The 25,897-nt window shown below is 45.0% G+C and overlaps 1 protein-coding gene across 6 annotated transcripts in view; it reads right to left on the bottom strand.

The window, feature by feature from the left end:
- Positions 1-25,897, bottom strand: part of NFATC2 (nuclear factor of activated T cells 2) — a 186,142-nt gene that overhangs the window by 157,064 nt on the left and 3,181 nt on the right. For 2 of the 6 annotated variants that reach the window (XM_060185239.1, XM_060185233.1), the window contains exon 1: positions 9,139-9,472. The exons of 3 other annotated variants lie outside the window; for them this stretch is intronic. In XM_060185239.1, coding sequence (XP_060041222.1) covers positions 9,139-9,268 — 130 coding nt within the window. In that variant the 5' untranslated portion in view covers positions 9,269-9,472. Of the gene's footprint in view, positions 1-9,138; positions 9,473-25,897 lie in introns of those variants that run through there. One more of the 6 variants, XM_060185264.1, reaches the window with a different exon arrangement.

The following is a 25,897-nucleotide window of genomic DNA, read 5'->3' as shown; positions in this document are numbered from 1 at the left end:
CCCCTTGCAGACAGTGAGGCCTGTGTAACCCTGGGCCAGGGGCAGAGACTCAAACTTAATACTTTGTTGACTGACGGCTTCTTTATTTACACTCTTCTCCCGAGGCTTTCATTTCAGTGCCATGTTCCTGGGGGTGTGCACACTTAATCAGTGGCCCCTGCCAAGCCCAGCCATTAATGACATTCCTCCCTTCTCCATGGCAACAGAGGTGATGTCACCCGCTGTGGACACCAGGCCCACTACCCACCGCCTTGGGCTCATGCAGAGAAACAGTCCCCTTCTGGAGTCTTGAAAAATCACTTCTGCAGGCGTTTCAGACCTAAAGGCTTTTCCTCCCTCATTTCACATTCCCCCTTTGGCAGGCATGCCCAAGCAGGTCTGTTTTGATAAGGACCTTTTATAAATCCTGGGCTTTATAAGTGTGAGCCACTTTCTGCCCTTCAGAAAGCTCACCCAGGCATGGCTCAATTAAAATTCACATGGGAAGGGCTGACTTTCAGAAATACATTTTATTAACTAAAACAGCCCAGTTGAGAAAATGCTCTTTCCCCAATCCTCAGAGGAGGGGGCAGGGAGGGCCTCAAATGCCAACTCAGGAAAAGCAATTCTGCTCTGCTTATAGCTTGCAGTCTGCTTTGATAGACTTCTATTGCAGAGGGAAAATAAAGCATTAAAGGCACACGGCTTTAGATCTGAATGCCAGTTTATCAGAAAAACAAGGAACAGAGAAACTGTTAAAAAGACACAGACACACACACACACACACACACACACACACACACACACACAGGATCTGCAACTAGTAAGATTCAGAGCTTGTGGCAATACACAGGGAAAAAATGACCTTATTTCTTCAAGTAATAAATGACAACAACAAAAAAAAAAAACAATTTACAGACATATGGTGACTTTTATAGAATAAAATATCTATAATGGCTACATCAAACAAATTCAGTGTGAAGACCTTGTTTGGATCTTGGTTCAGACAAGTTAACCATAAAGGAATGAGCAGAAAATGGGAACATCTGAATATTCATAAATAGGTAATATTTTTCAGGTTGGATAATGTGGTGTCATTTTTCCCAAGAGAGTCACATGCCAGTCAATTTGTCAATAAAATATTATGTCATTATAATTGGTTATAAGGTAATTGGGACAGACTGGGGAGATAGCTCAATGCACTAGAGCATAGGATTTGCATGCCTGGAGGTCCAGGTTTAATCCCTGAAACCACCATATGCTATGGCTGAGCAGTGCTCTGGCCTCTCCCTTTTTTCTCCCCCTTTCTCATAAAAATAAATGAACTTTTTAAAAGTAAAAAAATCACATGGAGAAATACCCAACCCCTACCTAAAAATAAATTAATTAATTAAGTAGTTGAGAGGGCAAGGGTGTTCAGTGTTAGTTCATATTTCATGTCTCTGAGGACCTGGATTAAAGTCCTGGTCAACAACAACAACAATAATAACAACATAATCAAAGAGGGACTACTGAGAAATTAATAGGGGAGTAAGAAGGTAGTTCTTATGTTGATAACTGCTGAAGCTAGGTCATGAGATTAGTTATACCACTATGTTTACATTTTCATATTCTGTGGGGAAATTCCAGAAGTAACATTCCTCTAGCTTTGGGGAAACTAACACCAAGCTCTTCTCCAGGTAGGGGAACAGATAGCCTTGACCCATCCCAGGAAGTGCCTTCTTCCCTGGGCACAGTCTGAGAACAGTCAGCAAAAACTGAAGCTCACACAAGCACCAGCAGGGAAGCTGAGTTTGGCCTGAGCTTGTGGTTACTTCCTGTGCTGGTGAGAGAGGAAAGAGGAAGTCCCTTCTTGGGGGAAAGCCACAGGGCATCCATCATATCACACTTTCCAGGGTCACTCCTTCCTGGCCTTGGCTCAGGGGGTCCTGTGGGGCCACAGCAGGATACCCTTCCTAACAGAAGCAGCCCCAGGGAGACTTGCCCATTCTGGACAACCAAGGCAGCTTTTGCAGCTGGCCAAGTTCAAGGCTGAGAGGGGGGCCAATTCAGAGTTCTGTCAAGCCAAAACTGAATGCGTTTAAGAGTCAGAGGACCCGCTATGGTGTTACCCAACTCAATTGCTCCTCTCCAATGGCAGCTGCAAGCCTCTAGGCCCTCTGTTCTCTTCCATCTCACAATTCATCCAAGGCCAAGACTTTCTCCTCCAAAATGTCAATCTTCTCAAGAAGGGGCAGGGCTGTAAGAGCCCATCACCAGCAATGCCACCACTGTCACTCAACTTTTCCACAGCCATTCTGCCGACCCTTCCGCCATTCCACCGTATAGCAACCCCACCTCAGCTCCAGCAGGTGAGCACTGCCACCACTGTCCCCATTTCACAGGTGAGAAAACACAAGCCCAGAGAAACTAACTATGTATCCCTGGGCACATAATGCCAGGTTATACAACTTTTCATCCCTTTATTTGGCGATTACATTTTACCTGCTTGCTTCATGCCAGGCACCTGTGCTCAATCAAGGTCAAACAGGTGGGAAGGAACAAAGTCAGGTCAGGTCTTCAAGATAGGCTTTTCAGATCTCAGACCTAGTGCTCTGACTTGCAGGGCCAGGGGTTCCAGAGTAGAGGGTATGTGCACTCTAAGATCACACATACAATACACTGGGATGTCAAGAGAAATGCAAAAACAGAACTATCATGTATAGCCTGCTGTTTCCCAATTTGCACTTTTGCAGCGTGTTTTACAACGAGACCAGAGTAAGTATACAACTGGTAGTCACATATATTTCAGACACAAGGTGTGAAGGCACCCCAAGATACCACACTTGGGACCAACACAGCTGGAGTCTGAGGTTATATATCGGGTCCTCTGCTCTCATTGGTGACTTTCTGGCAATGAGCCACACACTATGAGTGTAGTAATACAGGTCTCCAATAGCCTGGGTTCAAGATCAGCCCTGTTACTTGCACACTGCATGACTCTCAGCAAAGCTGACTACCTTGAAAAGAATGACTTCATTGGTCCTGAGTCTGGCCAGAAGATTCTAACTCTACCTCCAGAATCAAGTGCACTAAAGACTAGAAACCACCAATACTGGATTTTTTTTTCAATTTTATTTAATCCTGTCACCTTACAGAGTTGTTCAGGAACCCACACATGGACTCAGTTTTAGGGTTGTTTGCTTGTTTCTTTCTTTTAAATTGCCATCATGGTTGTCAATGCCTGCACTGCTCCTGGTCATCACTTTTTTTTTGTTTTTTTAATAGACAAGATATATTAAGGGGACAAAGCTAGAGAGAGAGAAAGACACCTGTAGCACTGCTTCACTGCTCATGAAGTTGAGGATTGGGTCCTTCAACCCACATCCTTGCACATGAATATTGTATCAAGTGCACCCTTGTCCAGCCCCTATGTTAGTTTTAAGAGCATCTACTCAAATCAAAAATCTAATGTCGCCTAAACAACAGAGGTCTTTAATTTGGAAGCTATGATGACATAAGCTCAATAATGAAGAGTCAGTATGGCAAACTCCTCCCCATTTCCGTGGTTCACATAGAAGCCACTATACCCAGTGCTAGCCTTCATTTCACCTTTCTAGTTGCACCTAGAGACATTATTTGTATAAAGCAGGCTTACTAAACTTACTTACTTAACATAAACTTACTTAACATAGACAGCAGCATCTCTGAATGTCACATGTGTTGAGCAAAACTGCCTACTTAGGTTAGAACTCTATTTTTAGTAAGCACCAAGAAAAACCTCATGATTCAAGATGCTGGCACCCTGTTTGTCCTTGTTTACCAGGCTGCACCCCAACCCCATATATAGGCCTGGGGGCCAGGCAAGGGCAAGACTACATCTAATTCTTCCCTATACCCCCACAGGGCCTGGCACAAAACCAGCATTCAGTGAATGTTTGCTAGAAGAATGAGGTTCCAATTGTCCTCTGTGAATGGGTTAAGAGCAGCAGGTGCTCCTGGGTTGAAGTGCAGGTGACACTATGGAGTGGGCTACATACAGCAGGGCCTGTGACTTGACTTGAAAAATGGAATAAATGGGGAGGGAGTGGAAGTTGGAGGGGGACAACTGTAGGAGGTGGAGATGTGTGAGGGGTGTGGAGGGGTGGGGAAGTGCATATGTGCAGTGTATTCAAGTATGGTGTGTGGCGCGTGTGTGTAAGTGTATGCATGACCTGTGGCTTACACAGCTTTTCAAAGGGCTGAGACCCCAAAAAAGTCTAAGGGTCACACAATTAGTCTCTACCAGCAATGACCAAGCTCTGTTTTCTTTTCTGAAACGCTAGCACTGAGGGCAAGGAGCTGGCTCAGTAGCAGGACCCATGTTTTCTATGTGTGGGACCGTGAATTCCACCACCCCCAGTACCACATAGTAATAAGAACAAAGAGAATAGCAACATGATATTCCCAAACAAGCAGAATATAATACATGACAGAGTAGCACTCTAAATAAATTAAAGATGGCAAGGCCAACATTGGCCCCATGTGTGGGTTTGCCAGGTATCAAAGGAGTCGTTGCTCTAGCTCTATGAAACACTTTTAACATGTCGGCTCCTGCCACAGTGAAGAGAAGCCCAGCACCTCTGGAGGTGAGCTGGGTTCCTAACACTCATCAACACCAGCATATTATAGTTGCAAAGAGTAAGAGTCATTTATCTCACAGGGATGCCCAACAGAATTTAAACTTCCAATGTCTGTTGACCCTTCCACCTGGATCACAATCTTGCTAGAGGCCCCACAGGCCTGCCCCAACTCCTCTGGTACTACAAACTCTTCTGTTGCTAAAATTCCTCACTAGAAAGAACAATTCTGCCTTGCACACCTCTAAGCAAATAAATCTGAAAGCCTAGATGGAGTAAGTGAATCATATTTTAAAAGATACTATCTACCAAAATTGGCTCCAGTAGAAATGAAAAGTATAAACAGAGAAACGATAGAGAAAGGTGCCACAAAAAGCCAGACTTCGGGGGCCAGGCAGTGCTATACCAGGTTAAGTACAAAGGACCGGATCAAGGATCCTGGTTCAAGCCCCCAGCTACCTGCAGTGGGTTCGCTTCACAAATGGTGAAGCAAGTCTATAGATGTCTATCTTTCACTCCCCTTTTCTATCTTCCTCTCCTCTCTCAATTTCCTATCCAATAACAATAACAACAAAAATGGAAAAAATGGCCAGAAGGAGCAGTGGATTCGTAGTGCCAGCACTGAGCCCCAACAATAACCCTAGAGGCAAAAAAAAAAAAAAAAATCAGACTTCACAAGGAAATTCTATCCCAACCTTAGATAGTAGGTAGTCCCAACAACATTATAAATCATTCCCAAACACAGAAAGTGAAAACAGTGCAGACAATGAAAGGACATTACAGACTTTACACTTATGAAAAGGACATTACACTTATGAATCGGCGGAATGAAATCTTAACTAAAATTGTATCCAGCCACTAACACTGTCACTACTACTAAAAGAATAAATAATTCACAGTGACTTGAGTGGGGTTTTTACTAGAGATGTTTTAGTTTGGGGAGATCTATTAAAAATCAAGAACAAGGAACAAGGCAACGATACCCAGCTTTCTCAATACCCTGCAGACACTGCTAGAATCATCAGTCAGCACAATTTAACAAGAGAAAATAGATGCTTGTGATTAATGAGATCAGAAGCTGAGGCTTGATCTCTGTTATGCCCCCAGGATCCAACACAGCCTGTGGTTAGTATGGTTAACTAGATAAATGAATAATCACTCACATTCATGGATCATATCTATTAACAAAATCAAAGGTTTAATGAAACGTTAGGATCAAACCGCATACTGGGTCAGTTGGTTTAAATGGTCTAGCCCATTCGAGACAAAGCACCCTGTGAGGTAGGTACTATTAGTTCAGCCATTTGACAGATGTACAAAAAGTCCAGAGAGAGTTATGTACTTGCCCAAGACTACTCTACTGGTATATAAATACCAGCTTCACCATTGCACTGGGTTACTTACAGACGGTTTCAAACATTTCTCTTATCCAAGAAGGAATGAGGAACCCTCATATGCATACTGGTTTTGAATGTAGACTCTGAACAGGACTGCTGGGTTTAGATTCCAGCTCTGTCATTTATCTGTTCTGAATTCTTGGGAGGGGAAGTCCTTTCACATGATGATGCCTTAATGTCTCCTCTGTCAAGTGAGGATGACAAACTGGTGGTGGGTGAAGTGTGGGGCTATATCCCTGTAATTTTAACATCTTGTAAATCATTATCAAATCACTAGTGAAAATTAAGTAAAAATAATGCATGTAGGGGGCCAGGTGGTGGCAAACCAGGTTAGGCGCACATAGTGCAAAATGCAAGGACCTGCAAAAGGATCCCGCTTCAAGCCTCCTGCTCCCCACCTGCAGGGGGGTCACTTCACAAGCGGTGAAACAGGTCTGCATTGTCTTTCTCTTTCCTCTCTCAATTTCTCTCTGTCCTGTCCAACAACAACAACAACAGCAACAACAATGGAAAAAAGATGGCTGCCAGGATCAGTGGTTCATAGCGCAGGTACTGAGCCTCAGTGATAAGCCTGGAGGCAAAAATAATAATAATGAATGTGATGATAGTGCCTTCCAACTAAGCTTGAAGGGGTGTGAAATGAGCCACTAAAAATCTGTTACATGTTAAAGGTCCACAAGTGACCATTCAAGGCCAGAGAGAAAGAGCAGCCGTAGCAGAGAGAAGCAGAGAGGGATGATGTCTCCTAAGTCAGGGGCAGGCTTGCATTCTCATTCAGTTTCTCAAGGCTATGGGCATCCCTTCTCTTCCCAGCTTACACCATTTCTGTGTTGCTTCCTTCTCAACAAAGAGTCATTATTTCAGATTCCAGAGTGTAACTCTCACCCAGTGAGTGTGACTTCACATTGTAACTTTTTTCAAAGAGTACAGTTCAGAAAGAACTAACTTTACAGCAGAAAAACCTAACAAAAGCTACCTGGACCACATGACCAGGGTGTCAGCTGGAATAAATCATGTTGATAGCTCTTTATCTCTGTAGTCTTCCTCTCCCAAACACTCATCTAACTGTGAGAAAAAACATTAGAAAGACCCTAATTGAGTGACATTCTACAAAATACTTAACCAGTACTCCACAAGACTGCCAAAGCTGTTTATAAAAATCTATATAAGATAATGGTTTATTGAACCAAAGTAAAGGATTCTGGGGTGTGGAGAGGGAGAGTGTTTGGGTCCTGGGACACGATGGCAAAGGACCTAGGTGCTGGAGTGTGGGGGGAGAGGAGTTAGTGTTATGTGGAAAACTGAGATATGTTACACATGTACAGACTACTGTATTTTACTTTTGGCTATGAACCATTAATCCTCCCCATAAAGGGGGGGAAAAGAAAATTAAACTCAGTTAATTATATTTATCAACATAAGTTCTTTATACCACACTAATGTAAAATGTTAACATTACCAGAAACTAGGTGTTTTATACATAAGAACTGCTTACAACTCTTTTGTAACTCTAACACTTGTCCAAAAGAGAGTTTATTAAAAAAAAAAAAAAAAAAGATTCCAGGGCTTTCACTGTGGTCATTTAGAAACCCATCTGGCGTTCACCAAGCCATCACTTGCCAAGAAAAACTATAAAAAGCACCTCCCATCAGATCTGGCTTAGAAATTATTTCCCCGGAAATCTCCTCCACCCCCCAAATTAAAAAAAAAAATAGTTGATTGTGAATCTGGGAGGGGTGTAAGTATTAGTTCCTTGCAAAACATGACTTTAATCTTAATGAACAGAAAGACCACTCATGCTTGAGCGATGGTTTGCAGATTCTTAATTGTATCTTTTCAAAGCAAGGGTTTGGCCTCCAGATTGCAATTGGAGAAGGCTGGTCTCTTTTACTGGCTAATTATTTCCATCTCCAGCCAAAATACAGAAGAATTGCTAATTACTGCTTCAGGTTGTCCTGAAGAGGTTCCCCAAAGCAAGCACCTCACCTAAGGAGAGAACATGCTGGTAGAAAGGAAGTTAGAAACATCTCATTCACCTACTGAGCACATCGCCTCCAAGAAACATAAAGCCCCCCAACTGTGAAGACAGGTCCTCTTCACAAATCCTTCCCACACTCTGGATGTAGCCAAGCCCCAGTGCATTTGGAAGACACCAAAAAGCTTCCACTGGGCCCATCAGGGCTGGGCTGTTAAAACCAGGAAGCCTGGTTGGTTTTGGGGGTTGTTTTTTGTTTGTTTTTCCCAAGACAACCTGCTGGGGGTGGGGAGGAATACAGTGAGATAGGGCATAGGCCTCTTCCTTCTGAAGAAGGCTCTTGCTGAACAGATGAAGTGACAGATGCGCATTCAGCCCAGCCTGGGGAAGTCCCCAATGCCCCTGTGACAGAGAGAACTTGAAGGCACAGACTGACAGGTAGTTTACGAAGGAATAGCCTCTGACTTCCAGAATCCAAAAGGCAGATTCTTCCTCCGAACCCCACTCCCCTTCCTGGGTCTGCCTAGGGTATAACTTGATAAAGCTCAGACTGGTCCACTAAGAGTGAATTGCAAACACAGTAGCTAGCAGAAGCCAGAGAGGAAATGGGCCGGCCTCTAACAACAAAGTCAAACCACCCTCCAGCATGAGACACAGACAACCTCTTCCTTAGTTTCAACATAAAGTCCTCAATACACGCTGCGCACATGTGGAGGTGCCTGCCAAGATGAACAGCTCCTGGAGCTCTGAGAATTATCTCCACTTGCAACCATTCTTGCACCAACCAGCACTCTCCCCTCCGTTCTTAGGCTTCCTCCCTCTTTCCCACCCTCCAAAGGCAAACCCACTATTTCCATAGCCCTCTCCTGACCCGGCCCACAGGCTACAAGAGGCCAGCTAAGGCCGGCTCCCCTCCTCCCCCACTCCCAAGCCGCCCCCTTTGCTGTTGTTCCCAGAGACTCTCCCGAGAGAAGTCACCAGTAACTGAAAACTGACACCTTACCGGGCAAGAGTGAGCCTACCGCCCCCTAAGGGTGACAGCAGTCCAAGACGCCCCGTTCCCTCCCTCTCACCTGGAAGCACCCCCCTGCAGGGCCCCCAGGAAGTGTGACAGCTGGAGCCTCGCGGGGCTCTGTGCCCACTCCCAGACCCCGGCCGGGTGGCCAGGCCCAGGGGAGCCTCCACCGACCTTCGATAGGATTCAAATAGTCATAGTCGAAGAGGATGGAGAAGTCGAACTCATCCTGGGGGCTGCCCCCTGGCTCGTGGCCCGGGGCGTCCCCGCCGTCTGGGTCTGGCTGCTGCTCCAGGGCGTCCATGGAGCGCGACAGACCGAGGGCGTGGGGTCCGCGGGGCGAGGAGAAGAGAGGCTTGCTCCCGAGCCCCGGCTGGAGGTGGCGAAGGCGGCAGGAAGGGCAGGAGAGCGAAGGGGCGCGGGTCGCCACACGCGCCGGGGCCGGGGATGACGAGCCAGGCGCAGCGGGTCCTCGACGCGCCCGGGGAGCTGAGCCGCGGCGGCGCAAGCTTCCTGCTCCGGGAGGCACCTGTTGCAGCCCGGGGAGGGGGGGCGGAGACAGGACGGCCCGGCCGGCGGGGGCGGGGCCGCCACCCGAGGACCCGGGGGAGGGAGGGAGCGAGCCAGCCGCAGGAGACGGGCTGCCCTAGCTGGCCCGCACGCGGGAGGAAGGAGGCTACCGCCCGGCCCCCACTCTCACCACTCGACCCAGGCCCGCCTGGAGCTCTGCCGGGCGTGGGCGTGGGGGTGGGGGTGGGGGTGGGGGTGGGGGTGGGGGTGGGGGGGCTGCTGCCCGACTTCTCGTCAATGGTCGGTGGTCCAGCCCTGAGCGCCCGTGGTAAACTCCGCATCTAGACTGCAAAGCTGTCATTTGTAGTTTTGTTTGTTTGTTTGTTTTTCTTCAATGTACTTTTCCTCTCTGGGGTCTCTCAGGGCTTCGTAAGAACGCTCCCTTCTACTGCAGACAATTGTCTCCAGGTGCCTCTGTGTAGCAACAGCTGGAGCATAATTTTCACCTGCTGTTCAATGTTCTAACATAGTGAATGAACGTTATAATGAGGAAGAGTCTGGGTTCAAGCCCCCAGACCCCACCCAGGGAGAAAGCTTTGCTAGAGGTGGAACAGTGCTGCATATCTCTCCCTCTCCCTCTCCCTCTCCCTCTCCCTCTCCCTCTCCCTCTCCCTCTCCCTCTCCCTCTCCCTCTCCCTCTCCCTCTCCAATGGTTCTACAGAGATCCAGTGGCAGGCTTGGTGGACGGACACAGCCAAGAAGGACTGCACTGTTTCTGTGAGCAGATTTGGAGGGCTTGGGCTCCACTTGGTACCTGTATGTTGGAGAATGGTGTCTGGGACCAAATGGGTGCTGCTTTCTGGTGTCCAGGTCTTTCTGCTACCTTCCTCCCTCCCCCTCCGTCCCTCCCTATACTCTCCCTATCTCCTCTCCTATTGATTTCTGTTATTTATCTAGTAAATTTTCTAACATCTAGGAATCACTAATCTTCAGAAAGCACGAGTTTCACCCTTAAAACTTTTACCTCTTGAGCATCTATCATGTGCCAGGTGCTAGGTCACCAGAATGAATCAGACAGTGGTGCCTTGAGAAGTTCAATGTTCTGTTATGTGTGGGGAGGCAGAGAGATGGGGCTAGTCACCTCACTTGGGGAGATTTCTCTGAAAAGGTGACATTTAGAGGAACCTGCCTTGTCTGGGGGATGTGTCTCCTGGCAGCCTCAAAGACAGCAGGAATCAATCAATCAATCAAATATAAAGGCCAGAAACTTCTGTGCTGGAGGCAGATCAAGGTGGGCCATGCAGATGGGAAGGTCTCCAGTTAACAAGGACTCAAGGCTGATTGCAGAAAACAGATTCCCTTCCTCCCCTGTCCTGGCTTTTCAGCTTCTGATTCTTGTCTAGAATGCAGGCTCAGAAGTGGCTGTTTTTAAATATGTACTCAAAGTGAATGTTATGAACAGGCACATACATACAAGGGGGCCAGTACAGAAAAACTCAGTTTCACTACCACCACCTATCAGACATTTTCAGGCATCTTGGACCAAATTAGAGAAGTTAGAAAACAGGCTCACAGAGGTAGTTTACAGTAATAATATTCTACCCTTACAGCCTGTGCCCAGGTTTCATTTCAAATCCACTGAACCAGAACCTCAAAGAGATGCTTTAAAAAAAAAATTTTTTTTTTTTTTTACCTCCGGGCTGGGCAGTGGCACACCCAGTTGAGCACACTAGCTACCGTGCACAAGGACCTGGGCTCAAGTCTCTGGTCCCTGGCCCCAACCTGTGTGGGGAGGAGAGAAGCTTCAGGAGCAGCGCAGCAATGCTGTAGCTTTTTTTCTCTCACCCTATCTCCCCCTTACCTCTCAATTTTTCTGTCCCTATAAAAGTAATTTAAATAAATAAATGACTTCTGATTAATGTGAAGTGGAGCCAACGCTGAGAGTCCCTGGGTCAGAATAGTCAGTGGGAGAGAGGGTCTAGGGTTTCCTGAGAAGCACAGCTCAACCTCAAGTGAAGACTGGCTCAAGTCTTCCTCCAGGTGCCAGGGAAAATGGGAAATGTGCCATATCTGCTCCATTAAGGGATTTGTGCAGAGCTATGGCTCATCATTCATTTCACAAAGATTTCTTGAATTGTTGCTAACTACCTGGCACTGCCACAGATCTGGAGGTGCAATCATCAACAGGACATCTACCCTCATTGTGCTTAAGCCCCCCAAAACAAAGAGCTATAGCAATGAGCACGGTTTTCCAAGCTGTACTTAGACTGTTGGCTATTAACCCAGATAGCACATTAGACTCACCTGGAGAGTTGCTTACACATGCAGTTGCTGGGCCCCACCAGAGACCAATTAGAATTAGATTGTTGGAGCATGGAGTTCAAGTATCAGTGTTATGGCCAAAGCTCCCCAGGTGCTTCCAATGTGTGGCCAAGGGTGAGAACAAATGGTTTTCAAGGGAACTCCATTTCAGGGGACTTGGCCTGACTTAGGACTCACCAATGTTCAAAGACTTGGGAAGTACTTTCTGGTCACCAGAATATAAAATACTACTCTGTTTTGTTCATTGTATCTTATGGGGTTGGTTAAGAAATGTAGGTAGGGTGGTCTGGGAGGTGGCATAGTGGATAAGACTTCGGACTCTCAATCATGAGGTCCTGAGTTCAATCCCCAGCAGCACATGTACCAGAGTGATGTCTGGTTCTTTCTCTCCCTCCTATCATTTCTCATGAATAAATAAATAAAATCTTTTAAAAAAATAAACATAGGTAGGGAAGAGAGGAGAGTGAATGTCCCACTGAGAAGACTTCTAGTCAAATATCTAGAGGGAGACCAAAGAGCTCATGTCCTTAAAACAGGTCACCAAGTCCAGGCCCTGAACTCTGGGCAGGGATAGACAATGGAAGACACCTGTACTTGTACTGCATTAAAGGAGAATGGCTGGCATCAGCCCCATATGTCTTTTCTCATCCCTCCACCCATAATGGTCAAATACTCCTAGCATACAAGACATCTGTTCATTTCTCCTATCCAAACTCATTCACCCTTCCTAGTATGTTCCTTTGGGGGACAATCCAGTTGTGTTCCTTTGAGACAATCTGGTAGAACTATTAACACCATTGCATCCTCCTCCTCCTCCTCCTCCTGGCAATGAAGTGGAAGAATAACCCAGTTTTGACCAGTCAGAGAAGTTTATCTTCACTAACACACGAAATCCACTAAAGCAAGGGGCACAGTCATGACTGTCTGATTCACAGCTTGAGGTATAATGGATGTACTGGTGTGTAACTTGATGTCTGTATGTACACTTAGATGACAGAAGAGGGATGGATCACGGATGAATGGAAGAGTACGTGGATGGAGAGATGAAGAGGTTTGACTTTCCTTGCTTTATAAGATCCTTAGCTTTCTCCTTTAGGGTCCTCATGCCTGAGACTTACTCTGGACATCTAATTGTTAGGAGAGGTACCTAAATTCTTACCCCCAAGCACCCTCTTGAGATGCTCAATAAAAACTTACACAGTTCAGTTAAAACTGGCAAAATACTGAAAAGAAAAAAAAAGTCAGCACAGGACAATCTTAATAAGACACTAATTGCAGCAGCTGTTGCTCAGAACAGTGGATGTATTTTTAAAGTCTCAAAGATCTGGTATCTGAACCAAAGCAATCAGATTTTTTTTCAAAGGAAGGGGCTCAAACTAGGCTCTGTCCCCAAATAGAATTTCTGCAGGAGCAGTGTGAAGTAAGAAGGTTTTCTTCTCTAAAGGTCACCTTCAAGGGTGGGGGTTTGGGCTGGGGGAAAGAAATATTTTCAACTCCAAAATAAATAATTTGTGCTCTTAGGAGCAAGGGCTAGAGGCAGAATGCCTGACCTTTATGCATTCAGAGGCCACGCTAGGGGCGGGAGTGGGATGGGGCCTTGACAGTGCGGCTCTGTCAACCTTCCTCTGCCCTGCAACTGACCTCCTTGCGGGGGTCCTGGTCTTTAGTTATTCTCTAGCCTACCCAGCAAAAGTGCAAATGGGAAGCTGGTGAGAATCTGAAACTTTAACACACACTGAGACTGTCTGGCCCTGGCTCAAAATTAGGCTTAATGCAACAAATATCTATCCCAAAGGGAAGGAGAAGGTGCTACGTTGTAGATCACGAATCTGATATAAAGTAGGGATTTAGTGGAGGCTTCCCCGCTGAGGTGATGTACATCTGGAAAGTGTGGCGAAGACCCTGAGGCAGAAGGAAGAATGATATGGGACAAGAACTGAAAGAAGGTTGGAGTGGCAGTTGCTTAGCCACGGCCCAGCCTGAATTTCATTTTTAGAAAACGTGTTTCTGGGCAAAGAAGTGGCTCAGCAGTGTAAGCACTTTGCATGCAGAAAGCCCTGAGCTGGATTCCTGGCATCACACACAAACAAAAGAACTGTGAACAGGAGCCAGGCAGTGGCACAAAGACCCGGGTTCAAGCCCCATTCTCCACCTGCAGGGGAGAAGCTTTATGAGGAGTAAAGTGAGTACTACAAGTGTCTCTCTGTCTCTTTCCCTCTCTATTTTACCCTCCTCTCTCAAATTTCTCTCTGTCCTATCTGATCAGATTTAAATCAAAACCAAACCAAAAGGAAAAAAATGGCCACTGGGAGTGGTGGATTTGTTGTGTGGGCACAGAGCCCCAGTAATAACCCTGGTACAAAAAGAGAAAGAAAGAAAGAAGGAAAGAAAGAAAGAAAGAAGAAAACCTTATGAATATCATCATAAAGAGCAAAAAAGAGTAATTTGTGTCTCTTCTTGCCGCCCCCCCCCCATGTATGCAAGTGTCAGGAAGGTAGAGCACTGGCCTTGCATGGGTGAGGCAGTCTAATCTGAAATGTAGGAGAGAGTTCTATATCAGATTCTAGAAAAAAAAAACTCAATTTAAAAAACCCTGTTACTCCACCTGTAGGGGAGTCGCTTCACAAGCAGTGAAGCAGGTCTGCAGGTGTCTATCTTTCTCTCCCCCTCTCTGTCTTGCCCTCCTCTCTCCATTTCTCTCTGTCCTATCCAACAACGATGACATCAATAACAAGAACAACAAAAGGGAATAAATAAATATTAAAGAAAAAAAACCCTGTTATCATTACCTTAGATAACAATGTCACAATTTATAGGTGATGTATTTGACTCCTACAGAGCTATGACCAGAGTGAGACAAGTGAGGCCAAGTATAAGAGGCTCAATAATCAAGAAGTTATATTTTCATAACATGCTTCAGACAAATGTGATGAATGCAAAAAGACATCTGTCAGCAGTGGTGTACCCAGTAGAGTACACATGTACCATTTGCAAGGACATGGGTCAAGCCCCTGGCCCCTACCTGCAGGGAGGAGGGGAACTTCATAAGTGGTGAAGCAGTGCTGTAGGTCGGTCTCTCTCTCTCTCTCTCTCTCTCTCTCTCTCTCTCTCATCAAAAAGAAAGAATGGAAAAGATATCATTTTCCTATCAAAAAGAAAGAATGGAAAAGATAGTTTCTGGGGTGGAATCATCATGCAGTCCCAGTGATAATCCTGGTGGCAAAATAAAATAAAATAAAAGTCCCTGTTGAATAAATTACCACAATGCTAACAAAAACAGGGTCAGTGGCAGGGCCACAAGAGATAGGCTCAAGTCTGAGGCAAGAAAAGATGAATAGTACTGATCCTGTCTTTGTTAAGCTATTTACTTTTTGCTTCTCCCTGGATTTGGGTGGTATTAATGTTGATTTCTAAACCAGCACATCAAACTCTTACTCATCATGATTATTGAATATTTGGCAGACTCTCACATTTTGTCCCCTCCCCTGCAAGTTATTTTTCAATCTACAAGCTTCTTGTAAATAGGCAGAACAACAAGATAGTTTCAGGTCTGGATTTCATTCTAGTCTATCCTCAAAAGCATGTTCTAAAGTTTCAGCAAAGGGTGAGGGAGATGGCTCAACCTGTGAGAACACCAACCTGCATGCTTGAAACCCCAGAAGCCCCAAGTTCAATCCCCATAACAGGCTTATGCCATGACTGAGCAGTGCTCTGGTCTTTCTCTGTCATAATAAAACATCTCTCATAATGAAAAAAAAATTAATTCTTTCCAAAGAGGGAATGAAGTCTGAACAGAACTTCTCTGCTGGGAGTCGGGCGGTAGCGCAGAGGGTTAAGTGCACGTGGCACAAAGCGCAAGGTCCAGCTTAAGGATCCAAGTTAGAGCCCCCGGCTCCCCACCTGCAGGGAAGTCGCTTCACAGGCGGTGAAGCAGGTCTGCAGGTGTCTATCTTTCTCTCCCCCTCTCTGTCTTACCCTCCTCTCTCCATTTCTCTCTGTCCTATCCAATGACAGCAACAACAACAACAATAACAATAACCACAACAATGATAAAAAGCAAGGGCAACAAAAGGGGAAAAAAATGGTCTCCAGGAGCAGTGGATTCGTGGTGCAAGCATCGAGCCCCAGCAATAACCCCAGAGGCCAAAAAAAGAACTTCTCTGCTGTGAGAAGACTATTATTTCCCAGGAAGACATAGTGGCAAAAGGCACTTTGCTGCGATCAGTGCTGCCTGGTTGGCACTGAAAGATCTGGAACCCAGATTAAGGTGTGAGCTACGAAAATGGTGAAGGTGCTTCGGTGACAGCAATGGAGGCCAGGCTTACTCAGCAGGGAAATCCTTCCTGCAAGCATAGTGTGCTTGGCCTGACCATAACTGGGGGGGTGTTTGTTTTTGTTTTAACATTTTTAATTGGGAGATTTCTTTTTTTTTAAGTGTTTCTTCTTTTTTAAAAATTTTTTAATATTTATTTATTTATTCCCTTTTGTTGTCCTTGTTGTTTTATTGTTGTAGTTATATTGTTGTCGTCATTGTTGGATAAGACAGAGAGAAATGGAGAGAGATGGGGGAAGACAGAGAGGGACAGAAAGATAGATACCTGCTCTCCTGCTTCACCACCTGTGCAGCGACTCCCCTGCAGGTGGGGAACCAGGGGCTCAAACCGGGATCCTTAAGCTGGTCCTTGCGCTTTGCGCCACCTGTGCGCTACCGCCTGACTCCTGAGATTTCATTTTTTAAGATTCAAATATCCAGTATTTCCTTAAAAAAAAAAAAAAAAAAAAAAAACCAGGGCCATGCAGTGGTGCACCTAATTGAGTGCATATGTTACAATGTACAAGCAGTGCTGCAGGTGTCTTTCTCCCTCTCAATTTCCCTCTGTCTTATCAAATAAAAGAAAAAGAAAAAAAGAAGAAAGGGCCCCTGGGAGCAGTGGATTCATAGTGCAGGCACCAAACCCCAGTTTCAACTAATTAATTAATTAATTTAAAAAGCATAATCTGGCTATCATGGGCTAATATTTCCACTTAGTAGAGGATGCCCCCTTGGGCTTCTTCTACTCCTCTTGGGACAACACAGCTCCCTGGTCCCATCCTGTGTGCCTGTGACTGAGCTCCTGGTCTCCAGGCTCCAGGTCTCTGCTACTTGCTCCCCACTCACCTACTCCACCCAGTTTGTTCCTCCTCCTCACGCCTGTTCCTCCTCCTCACAGCACAGCACAGGACCTGCCTTACAGCAGTGATAGCAAGTTGCTGGGCATGGACAACAAGCTCTTCCCTTAAATCTCTGTCCTTGTCCTGAATTAAGTCACAGAGATAGTGGGGTGTTGAAGTCCCCTACTATGATTGTATTACTGTTAATATATTGCTGTAGCTCTTTCAGTAGAAGCTTGATGTATTTAGATGGCTTCTCATCGGGTGCATAGATATTAATAATTGTTAAGTCCTCTTGATTGACTGATCCTCTGAGCATTAAGTAGTGTCCATTCCTATCTTTTTTAATCTTATCTATTTTAAAGTCTATCATGTCAGATATGAGAATAGCTGTTCCTGCCCTTTTTTGTGGGCCATTGGCTTGTATGATAGTTTTCCATCCTTTCACTTTAAGTCTGTGTTTGTCTTGTTGAGTTAGGTGAGTTTCCTGTAGACAACATATTGTTGGGTTGTGTTTTCTGATCCATCTTCCTACTCTGTGTCTTTTAATAGGTGAATTCAGGCCATTGACATTTATTGATATCAAAGATTGAAGATATTTTAACGCCATTCTTGTAGAGTTTTAGAGTGTTCTGATATATGTCCTATTTGTGGTGGTCTGGTTGTTTATAGGAGACCTTTCAGAACTTCTTTCAGGGCAGGCTTGGTGATGGTTGCTTCCTTCGACTGTTGCTTGTCTGAGAAGGTTTTGATGCTTCCATCTAGTCTGAATGACAGTCTAGCAGGATATAGTATTCTTGGCTGAAAGCCTTTCTCATTGAGCCCTCGATAGATATCTTGCCATTCTCTTCTGGCCTGTAGTGTTTGTATGGAGAAGTCTGCTGCTAATCTTATGGGTTTTCCTTTGTAGGTGACTCTTTGTTTTTCAATAACATTGAGAATAAGAAAACCATACAAAAGACCAATGAAAGTAAATGTTGGTTCTTCGAAAGAGTAAACAAAATCGACAAACCTTTAGCCAGACTCACAAAACAAAAAAGGGAGAAGACCCAAATAAATCGGATAGTAAATGAAAGAGGAGATATCACAACAGACATTGCAGAAATTCAACATATCATGCGAGGCTTCTATGGACAACTATATGCCACCAAGCTAGAGAACCTGGAAGAAATGAATGATTTCCTAGATACCTACCAACTTCCAAAAACTAAGTAAAGAGGAAGTGGATAACATGAACAGGCCTATCACAGCTAATGAAATTGAAACAGTTATCAAAAATCTTCCCAAAAATAAAAGTCCTGGATCAGATGGTTTTACAAATGAATTCTACAAAAGTTTCAAAGAAGAACTAATACCTCTACTTTTAAAAGTCTTCCAGAAGATTGAAGACACTGGAATACTCCCTGCCAGCTTCTATGAAGCCAACACCACCCTGATACCAAAAGCAGACGGGGACACAACCAAAAAAGAAAACTACAGGCCAATATCTCTGATGAACATAGATGCGAAAATATTGAACAAAATTCTAGCCAACCAGATACAGCAGTATATCAAAAAGATTGTTCATCATGACCAAGTGGGGTTTATCCCAGGCATGCAAGGTTGGTTTAATATACGTAAATCAATCAATGTGATCCACCACATCAACAAAAGCAAGACCAAAAACCACATGGTCATATCAATAGATGCAGAGAAAGCCTTTGACAAAATACAACATCCCTTTATGATCAAAACACTACAAAAATGGGAATAGAAGGAAAATTCCTGAAGATAGTGGAGTCTATATATAGCAAACCTACAGCCAACATCATACTCAATGGTGAAAAACTGGAAGCATTTCCCCTCAGATCAGGTACCAGACAGGGCTGCCCACTATCACCATTACTATTCAACATAGTGTTGGAAGTTCTTGCCATAGCAATCAGGCAGGAGCAAGGAATTAAAGGCATACAGATTGGAAGAGAAAAAGTCAAACTCTCCTTATTTGCAGATGACATGATAGTATACATGGAAAAACCTAAGGAATCCAGCAAGAAGCTTTTGGAAATCATCAGGCAATACAGTAATGTGTCAGGCTATAAAATTAACATTCAAAAGTCAGTGGCATTCCTCTATGCAAACACTAAGTTAGAAGAAATTGAAATCCAGAAATCAGTTCCTTTTTCTATAGCAACAAAAACAATAAAATATCTAGGAGTAAACCTAACCAAAGAAGTGAAAGACTTGTATACTGAAAATTATGAGTCCCTACTCAAAGAAATTGAAAAAGACACAAAGAAGTGGAAAGATATTCCATGTTCATGGGTTGGAAGAATTAACATCATCAAAATGAATATATTACCCAGAGACTCTCACACCTGCCAGGGACACTCACTCTCTGCTGAGTCAGAGCTTTGGGGCAGGCAGTGAAGGGCTACCGAGTCAGGCAATGGTTAGAGTAAGCCCTCTACCATTTCTCTTTCTCTCTCTCTCTCTCTCTCTCTCTCTCTCTCTCTCTCTCTCTCTCTCACATCACTGGACTTGGTGCCTGTAGGCTTATCGCTGGGGCTTGATTATCACTGGTTTGGTGCCTGCACTATGAATCTACTGATCCTGGTAGTCATTTTTTCCATTTTATTGGATAGGACAGAGAGAAATTGAGAGGGTAGGGGAAATAGAGAGGAAGAGAAAGATAGACACCTGCAGGCCTGCTTCACCATTTATGAAGCGACACGCCCTGCAAGTGGGGAGCCAAGGGCTTGAACTGGGATCCTTGCTCTGGTCCTTGCACTTCGTATATGTGCACTTAACTCTTCTCTACCATCCTCTCACCCAGACAATCCTCCTAGATGTTCAAACACCCATCTCCAATCTCTCTCCTGCATGCAGGGTAAGGCACTCAAACTCCTCAATGAGATATCTCTCCGGCCCTCTCCTGCCACCTTCCTGCAGATTTGAACATCTGTGCTGATTTCATCATTGTTTAAGTTAGGGTGTGATGAGGACAAGCAGACTGGGTTTGGGGACCTGGAATCCACCTTCCCTGAAGTCCCCTTCAGAACAACCACACCCTGAAGTATAACTCACCTCTCTCTCCCAGCCAAGAACATGACATCTGCTCTTCTCTCTCTTTCTTGTCAACAGTTAGGAGACTTTATCTAAACTCCTTAGCATGAAAATGCCTTCACACGTGGCTATGTTTCCCTTATCTTACACACAGAGATAAAATCTTTCTCTCACTTCCATGTGCAACTCAGGGTGTCACCCCACCCCACCTCTCTCAGCACCCCAAACACACCATCCACAAACACCTCTGCCCTTGCTGGTGGAGTGACTGAAGCAGGTTCTCCAGAACAGAAGAGACTCAAAAATATGGTAGGACCCTTCAGAAGGGACCCTTAGTGGTTATCACATGGGAAGAAAGTCACCACTCGAATTTACAACAGTAAAATAACAATAAATTGTCAACATGGCAACTAACATGAGCTGACCACCTCCAATGATGTTTCTGAGACATAACCTTCGCCTCTCAAAAGCTTCACAGCTACCCCTCTCCTCTAACTTAAGGGAACCAGGGACAGAGCAGGTCATGGTGTTCCTTCTTTTTATTTATTTATTTATATATATATTTATTTATTTTTCTTTCCATCAGGGTTATCGCTGGGGCTTAGTGTTGGCACTAATAAACCCATTTCTCTCTGTAGCCTTTTATTCCTTTCTTTTCTTTCTCTTTCTTTCTTCCTTTATTTCTTCTCTTTTTCTTCCTTTCCTACCTTCTTTTCACAGGACAGAGAGAAATTGAGAGGGGAGGAGGAGCTAGAGTAGGAGAGAGAAAAAGGCACCACCAAACCTGCTTCACTGCTCATGAAGTGTCCTCCCTGCAGGTAGGGAGCAGGGGCTCAAACTTGGATCCTTGCTCATGGTAGTGCTCAATCTGGTGTCATGATGTTCCTTCTAAAGTCACTCATGCCACTCTGGGAAGGGCTTTGTCCCACAGTAGTCTGATGCTCATTACAAGGTACAGTGCCCCTGGATGTTTTGCTAAATTCAGATTTGCTAAGGGACATTTTTGGAGCAGGATGAAGTCCTAAACAAAAAAGACTGTGATGCTCAGTAACAGCAGGTGAGTGATTGCTGGCATGGGGAAATGAGGTAGGGCTGAGAGGCAGAAGCTCTGAAGTAATCCAGGTTAGTCACAAATTTAATGGCACTTCCCAGTGACAGAGTCCATCCTTGCAGAACTCCAGGGCTCAAGGAAACAGTTTGAGAACAAAGGAGAAAGCTCCAGGAGCTGAGAGATGTAGTTTGTCCCCACTGCCTCTTCCTCTGTCCCATACCAGTCCCCACCAGCACCAACTTCTGCCTTAGCCCCTGAAATAGTTCCTCCCACCCCTGGCAATCTGAGTATCTGCTCCATCTTGCCCCCCTCCACTATAATCAACCTGACCCTTTGAAGGTCGGTTAGCAAGACCACACCTTCTGCTGCTTAAAATACTCCCGGAGCCTTCCCCCTGCCCTGAGAGTGAACTTCAGATTACTCATAAGATCCAGCTTTCAACTACCCTGAGCTTCCATGCCTGGGCCTCCTATCATACTTCCCCTGTCCTTCCTGATCCAGTCACTGGTCTCCTTGCTGCTTGCTGGACACCCCAGTGACAGGTCTTTGCAGTCACTCCACTTATGCCCGAGATGCTCTTCCCCCAGACAGATCATCCAGGCAGATCCCTTGGCATCCAGAAGTCAATGAGAGGGGCCAGGTGGTGACACACTTGGTTAAGCGCTCACATTACTATGCTCAAGGACCCAGGTTCAAGCCCCTGGTCCCCACCTGCAGGGGGAAAGCTTCACAAGTGGTGAAGCAGCGCTGCAGGTGTCTCTCTGTCTCTCTCCCTCTCTATCTCCTCCCCTTTCAATTTCTCTCTCTTGAATAATAAATAAAATATTTAAAAAAAAAAAAGAAGTCAATGAGAAAGACATCTTAGATAAGATGGGGTCATCCAGTCGGAATCAGCAATCCCTGCTGTTGTGGACTGAACACCTACTGGTCTCCTTAGGGGGAAGAGAGGACACACACACACACAGGGAGGAGGTTAAGTATAGGCAGACAGAGAGCAGAGGGAGGCAGCAATGAATGCCACGTGCTGCTAGTAGCCACCAAAAGGTGAAAAAGACAAGAACCTTCAGAGAAAGCAGGACTCTGACAACACCTTCATATGTTTAGTCTCTTGAGCTTACAAGAAATTACTTCTGTTGTTTGAAGTCACCGTGTTCCTGATAATTTGCAATGGTCATCATCGGAAATGACTATACCTAACATGCACGCACGCACACACATGTGCCAAGTGCTTCACAGCTCTGTTCTCCTATTTTAGCTTTCCACACTATTTGAAATGGTCTCAAACACCCCTGGGGTATGGTGTGGGCCACACCCTATCTTATTCACTAAGCCCACAATCTTGAATAGTAACTAGCATACTGTTGAAGCTCTTAAAATACTGACAAAAGGCTGGGGAGACAGCATAATGGTTATGCAAAAAGACTTTCATGCCTGAGGTTCCAAGGCCGCAGGTTCAGTTTCTCACACCATCACAGGGCAAAGCTGAGTAGTGCTCCGGTCTCTTGCTCTCTCTGTGTGACTCTATCTCTCTCATTAATAAAGAAATATGAAAAATAAATTAAAATTTACATTAAATTAAAAATTAAATTTACATTAAATTAAAATTAAAATTAAAATTTATTTTAAAATAAATTAAAAATAAATTAAAATGAAAAGGCTGATGAAGATGGATCAGAAGGTCCAGAAATGACAGTAAAGAGGAAAGGGGAGTTTTTTTGAGTTGCACCTCAAAGAGGTATGTGGGGAAAGGGAGGAAGGAATGTCAGATGGAAAGGCTGGCACAGAAAGGGGAGGGGGAAAAACAGGCACTCTGCTACCCAGCACAGCCACCCAACACCTTGGCATTGACCAATGGAGTGACTGAAGCAACTTCTCTAGAAGCCAGAGGAAAGATGTAGTCAGTTGGATGTGAGACAGATTTACCCCCTTCAGAAAGGCTTCTTGAAGCTCAACAAGCAAAAGGAAGTTTAACCATATAAACGTAGCGCAACAGGTTAATCGCACGTGACGCGAAGCACAAGGACTGGCATAAGGATCTTGGTTCCAGCCCCTGGCTCCCCACCTGCAGGGTAGTCCCTTCACAGGCGGTGAAGCAGGTCTGCAGGTGTCTATCTCTATGTCTATTCTCTCCTCTTCTCTGTCCTGTCCAACAACGATGACATCAGCAACACAACAATAATAACTACAACAACAATAAAACAAGGGCAACAAAAGGGAAAATAAATAATAATAACAATAATAAAAATTTTAAAAATAAATAAACTTCCATTTTTGAACTCTGCACATGAAGGCAAGCAAAACCACTACAGCCAGGTGCTGAAAGCAGAGCGTGGACATGGTCTATAAAGGGGACACCCTGCTGGACTCTGGCCATCTACAGAGACTCTGAGGAAAGATGTCCCTGGCCAGGTCCAATGTGCTTATGAGAAATAGAAAGAGAGGGACCAGGGGCCTACCAGAAGCTACCAATGGACCCAAAAGGCCCAGTGGAGGGAGGAGACCCCACACATGCATGCGCACATCCACTCCAAACTTTATGGCTGGCTGGCTTCTGAGAGTACTAGGGTGCTCCTCCCCAGCCTGCTGCCTTGCTGGGTGGTCCTGCCACAGGAAGATCCAGAGCCCTTGATCGCTGAGCTTCTGGCATCCGCAGGGTCTGGTTCTGCTCTTGGAATTCCCTGATCACTCTGCATCTTGACTTCCTCATCTCCAAACAGGGGGATCAGATTAAATGCCATACTCCCAGAGTATTTGGTAAGAACTACTGAGTGAATAGTTTCAAAGTGCCTGATCAGACAATATGTGTCCAGCAGGAAAAGCTGCTTGTGGCCTGTCTGTTAGGCTCATTCACCAAAGAGCAACATGGTGGCATGGGTTTGACTTCAAGCTCCATGAGCCTGGGAAGGATTGAACCTGCCTGTGACAGATGAAGCTACTGACTGTCATGCTGGTGTGAAGATTAGCAAAGCGGAACATGGAAAGCCCTTATGCCTAGTGCAGAACTGACAGTGGGTGAATAGTATCTTCTGTTGACATGGTTGTCATTGGGGACTAATCCTTCCCATACAACAACAGGCAAAAATGTGCCCATAGGGTAATGCAGGAAGATCACTTAAGTCACTAGACCATGATGGGAAAAGATGGAAGTCAAAGTTAACCATCATTATCTAAAGAGGAAGAGTGTGTTTTTTTGTTTTTTTTTTTTTTGTGTGTGTGTGTGTGTGAGAGAGAGAGAGAGAGAACCAACAGATAGAAAAGATGCTTCAGAGTTTAACTCTTAAGTTCACTCACCTTGATAAGTTATATCATCTTTATTAAACATCATTCACTCATTTGTCCAACCAATTAATAAAAAGAAGTATAGTGAACCTATTCAAGTGCGAGGCACCATTGTGGGCATAGGAGCCACAAAAATTAAGGAGACAGTATGGTTTCCAGTTCCCAGCCTCACTCTTAAAGAGCAGTGCCCAAGCCCAGGCTAGCTTCACCATCAGTGTGGTTGGTACGACATGGAATATCACAGGACAGAGGTCCTAGGATCTCCTCCAATCCTGTCTGGACCACCAGAATCTCAAATTCCCTTCATCTAGCAGAGGAACAACAACAACAAAAAGTAGCAACATGACTGCCTTCTTGGAGGTAAGTAGTGAAAACCTCAATCATCCACTAAGGGATGAAGTCTAAGCTGTTCAATGAAAACCACATGAGAAAGCACTTGCCAATCAGCTCGTTATAATGGCAGAAGGGAGGAAATGAGCTGACTTAATAAACTGCACAACTGCACAATAATATGAAACCCTCTCTAGTCATGTTACACTCAGGATAAGTTGGCTGCTGCCTCAGTTTCCCCCTTAGCTGAGATGACACTTGATTCCTTCTCACCTTCCCACACATCTGTTTCCCTTTCATGTAGAAGGAAAAGAGCTCAAGGGTCTGGGCTATCTCTGTTTATTCATCTGCTATACACAATGATGAGAATATATGTGAGTTCTATGGGATGGCACAGTACACAGTCAAAAGCCTGAGTTTGGGCAGGGGTAGATAGCATAATGGTTATGCAAAGAGACTCTCATGCCTGAGGCTCCAAAGTTCCAGGTTCAATCCCCCACACTACCATGAGCCAGAGCTGATCAGTGCTCTGGTAAAATAAAATAAAATAAAATAAAATAAAATAAAATAAGTCTGAGTTCAAATTATGGCTCTCCCACATCCCTGCTATAGAGCACTTAACCTTTTACTGTACCCTGTACCTCTCTGAGCCTTACTCCTGATCATAGTACTGACTATGGACAGCTGCCTTGACAATTAAGGCTGACTACTTGGTAAAGCATTTAGTTGTGCCACATATATATATTGTTTTCCTCCCTACTACAAACACCAAAAGAGCCCCATTGTGTGCCAGTACTGGCTACTTACTCATTTGCTATGTGGCCTCAACTGTCCTTTTCCTCAGCAGTCAGGCAATAATGACATCTACTATGTGTGCAGACTGCTTTTTTTTTTTTTTGCCTCCAGGGTTATCGCTGGGGCTCAGTGCCTGCATGAATCCACTGCTCCTGGAGGCCATCTTCCCATTTTGTTACCCTTATTGTTGTTGTCATTGTTCCCATTGCTGTTGTTGTTGTTGGACAGGACAGAGAGAAATCTAGAGAGGAGGGGAAGACCGAGAGGAGGAGAGAAAAACACCTGCAGATCTGCTTCACTGCTTGTGAAGCGACCCCCCTACAGGTAGGGAGCTGAGGGCTCCAACTGGGATCCTTACGCCGGTCCTTGCACTTTGTGCCATGTTCACTTAACCCACTGCTACCGCCCCGCCCCTCAGACTGCATGTTAAACACAATCATGTTTATGTGC

Source organism: Erinaceus europaeus, chromosome 1, assembly GCF_950295315.1.
Source record: "Erinaceus europaeus chromosome 1, mEriEur2.1, whole genome shotgun sequence".
Classification (NCBI taxonomy): domain Eukaryota; kingdom Metazoa; phylum Chordata; class Mammalia; order Eulipotyphla; family Erinaceidae; genus Erinaceus; species Erinaceus europaeus.
The sequence above is the reverse complement of the archived record's forward strand: the minus strand, read 5'-3'. Positions and strand labels throughout refer to the sequence as shown.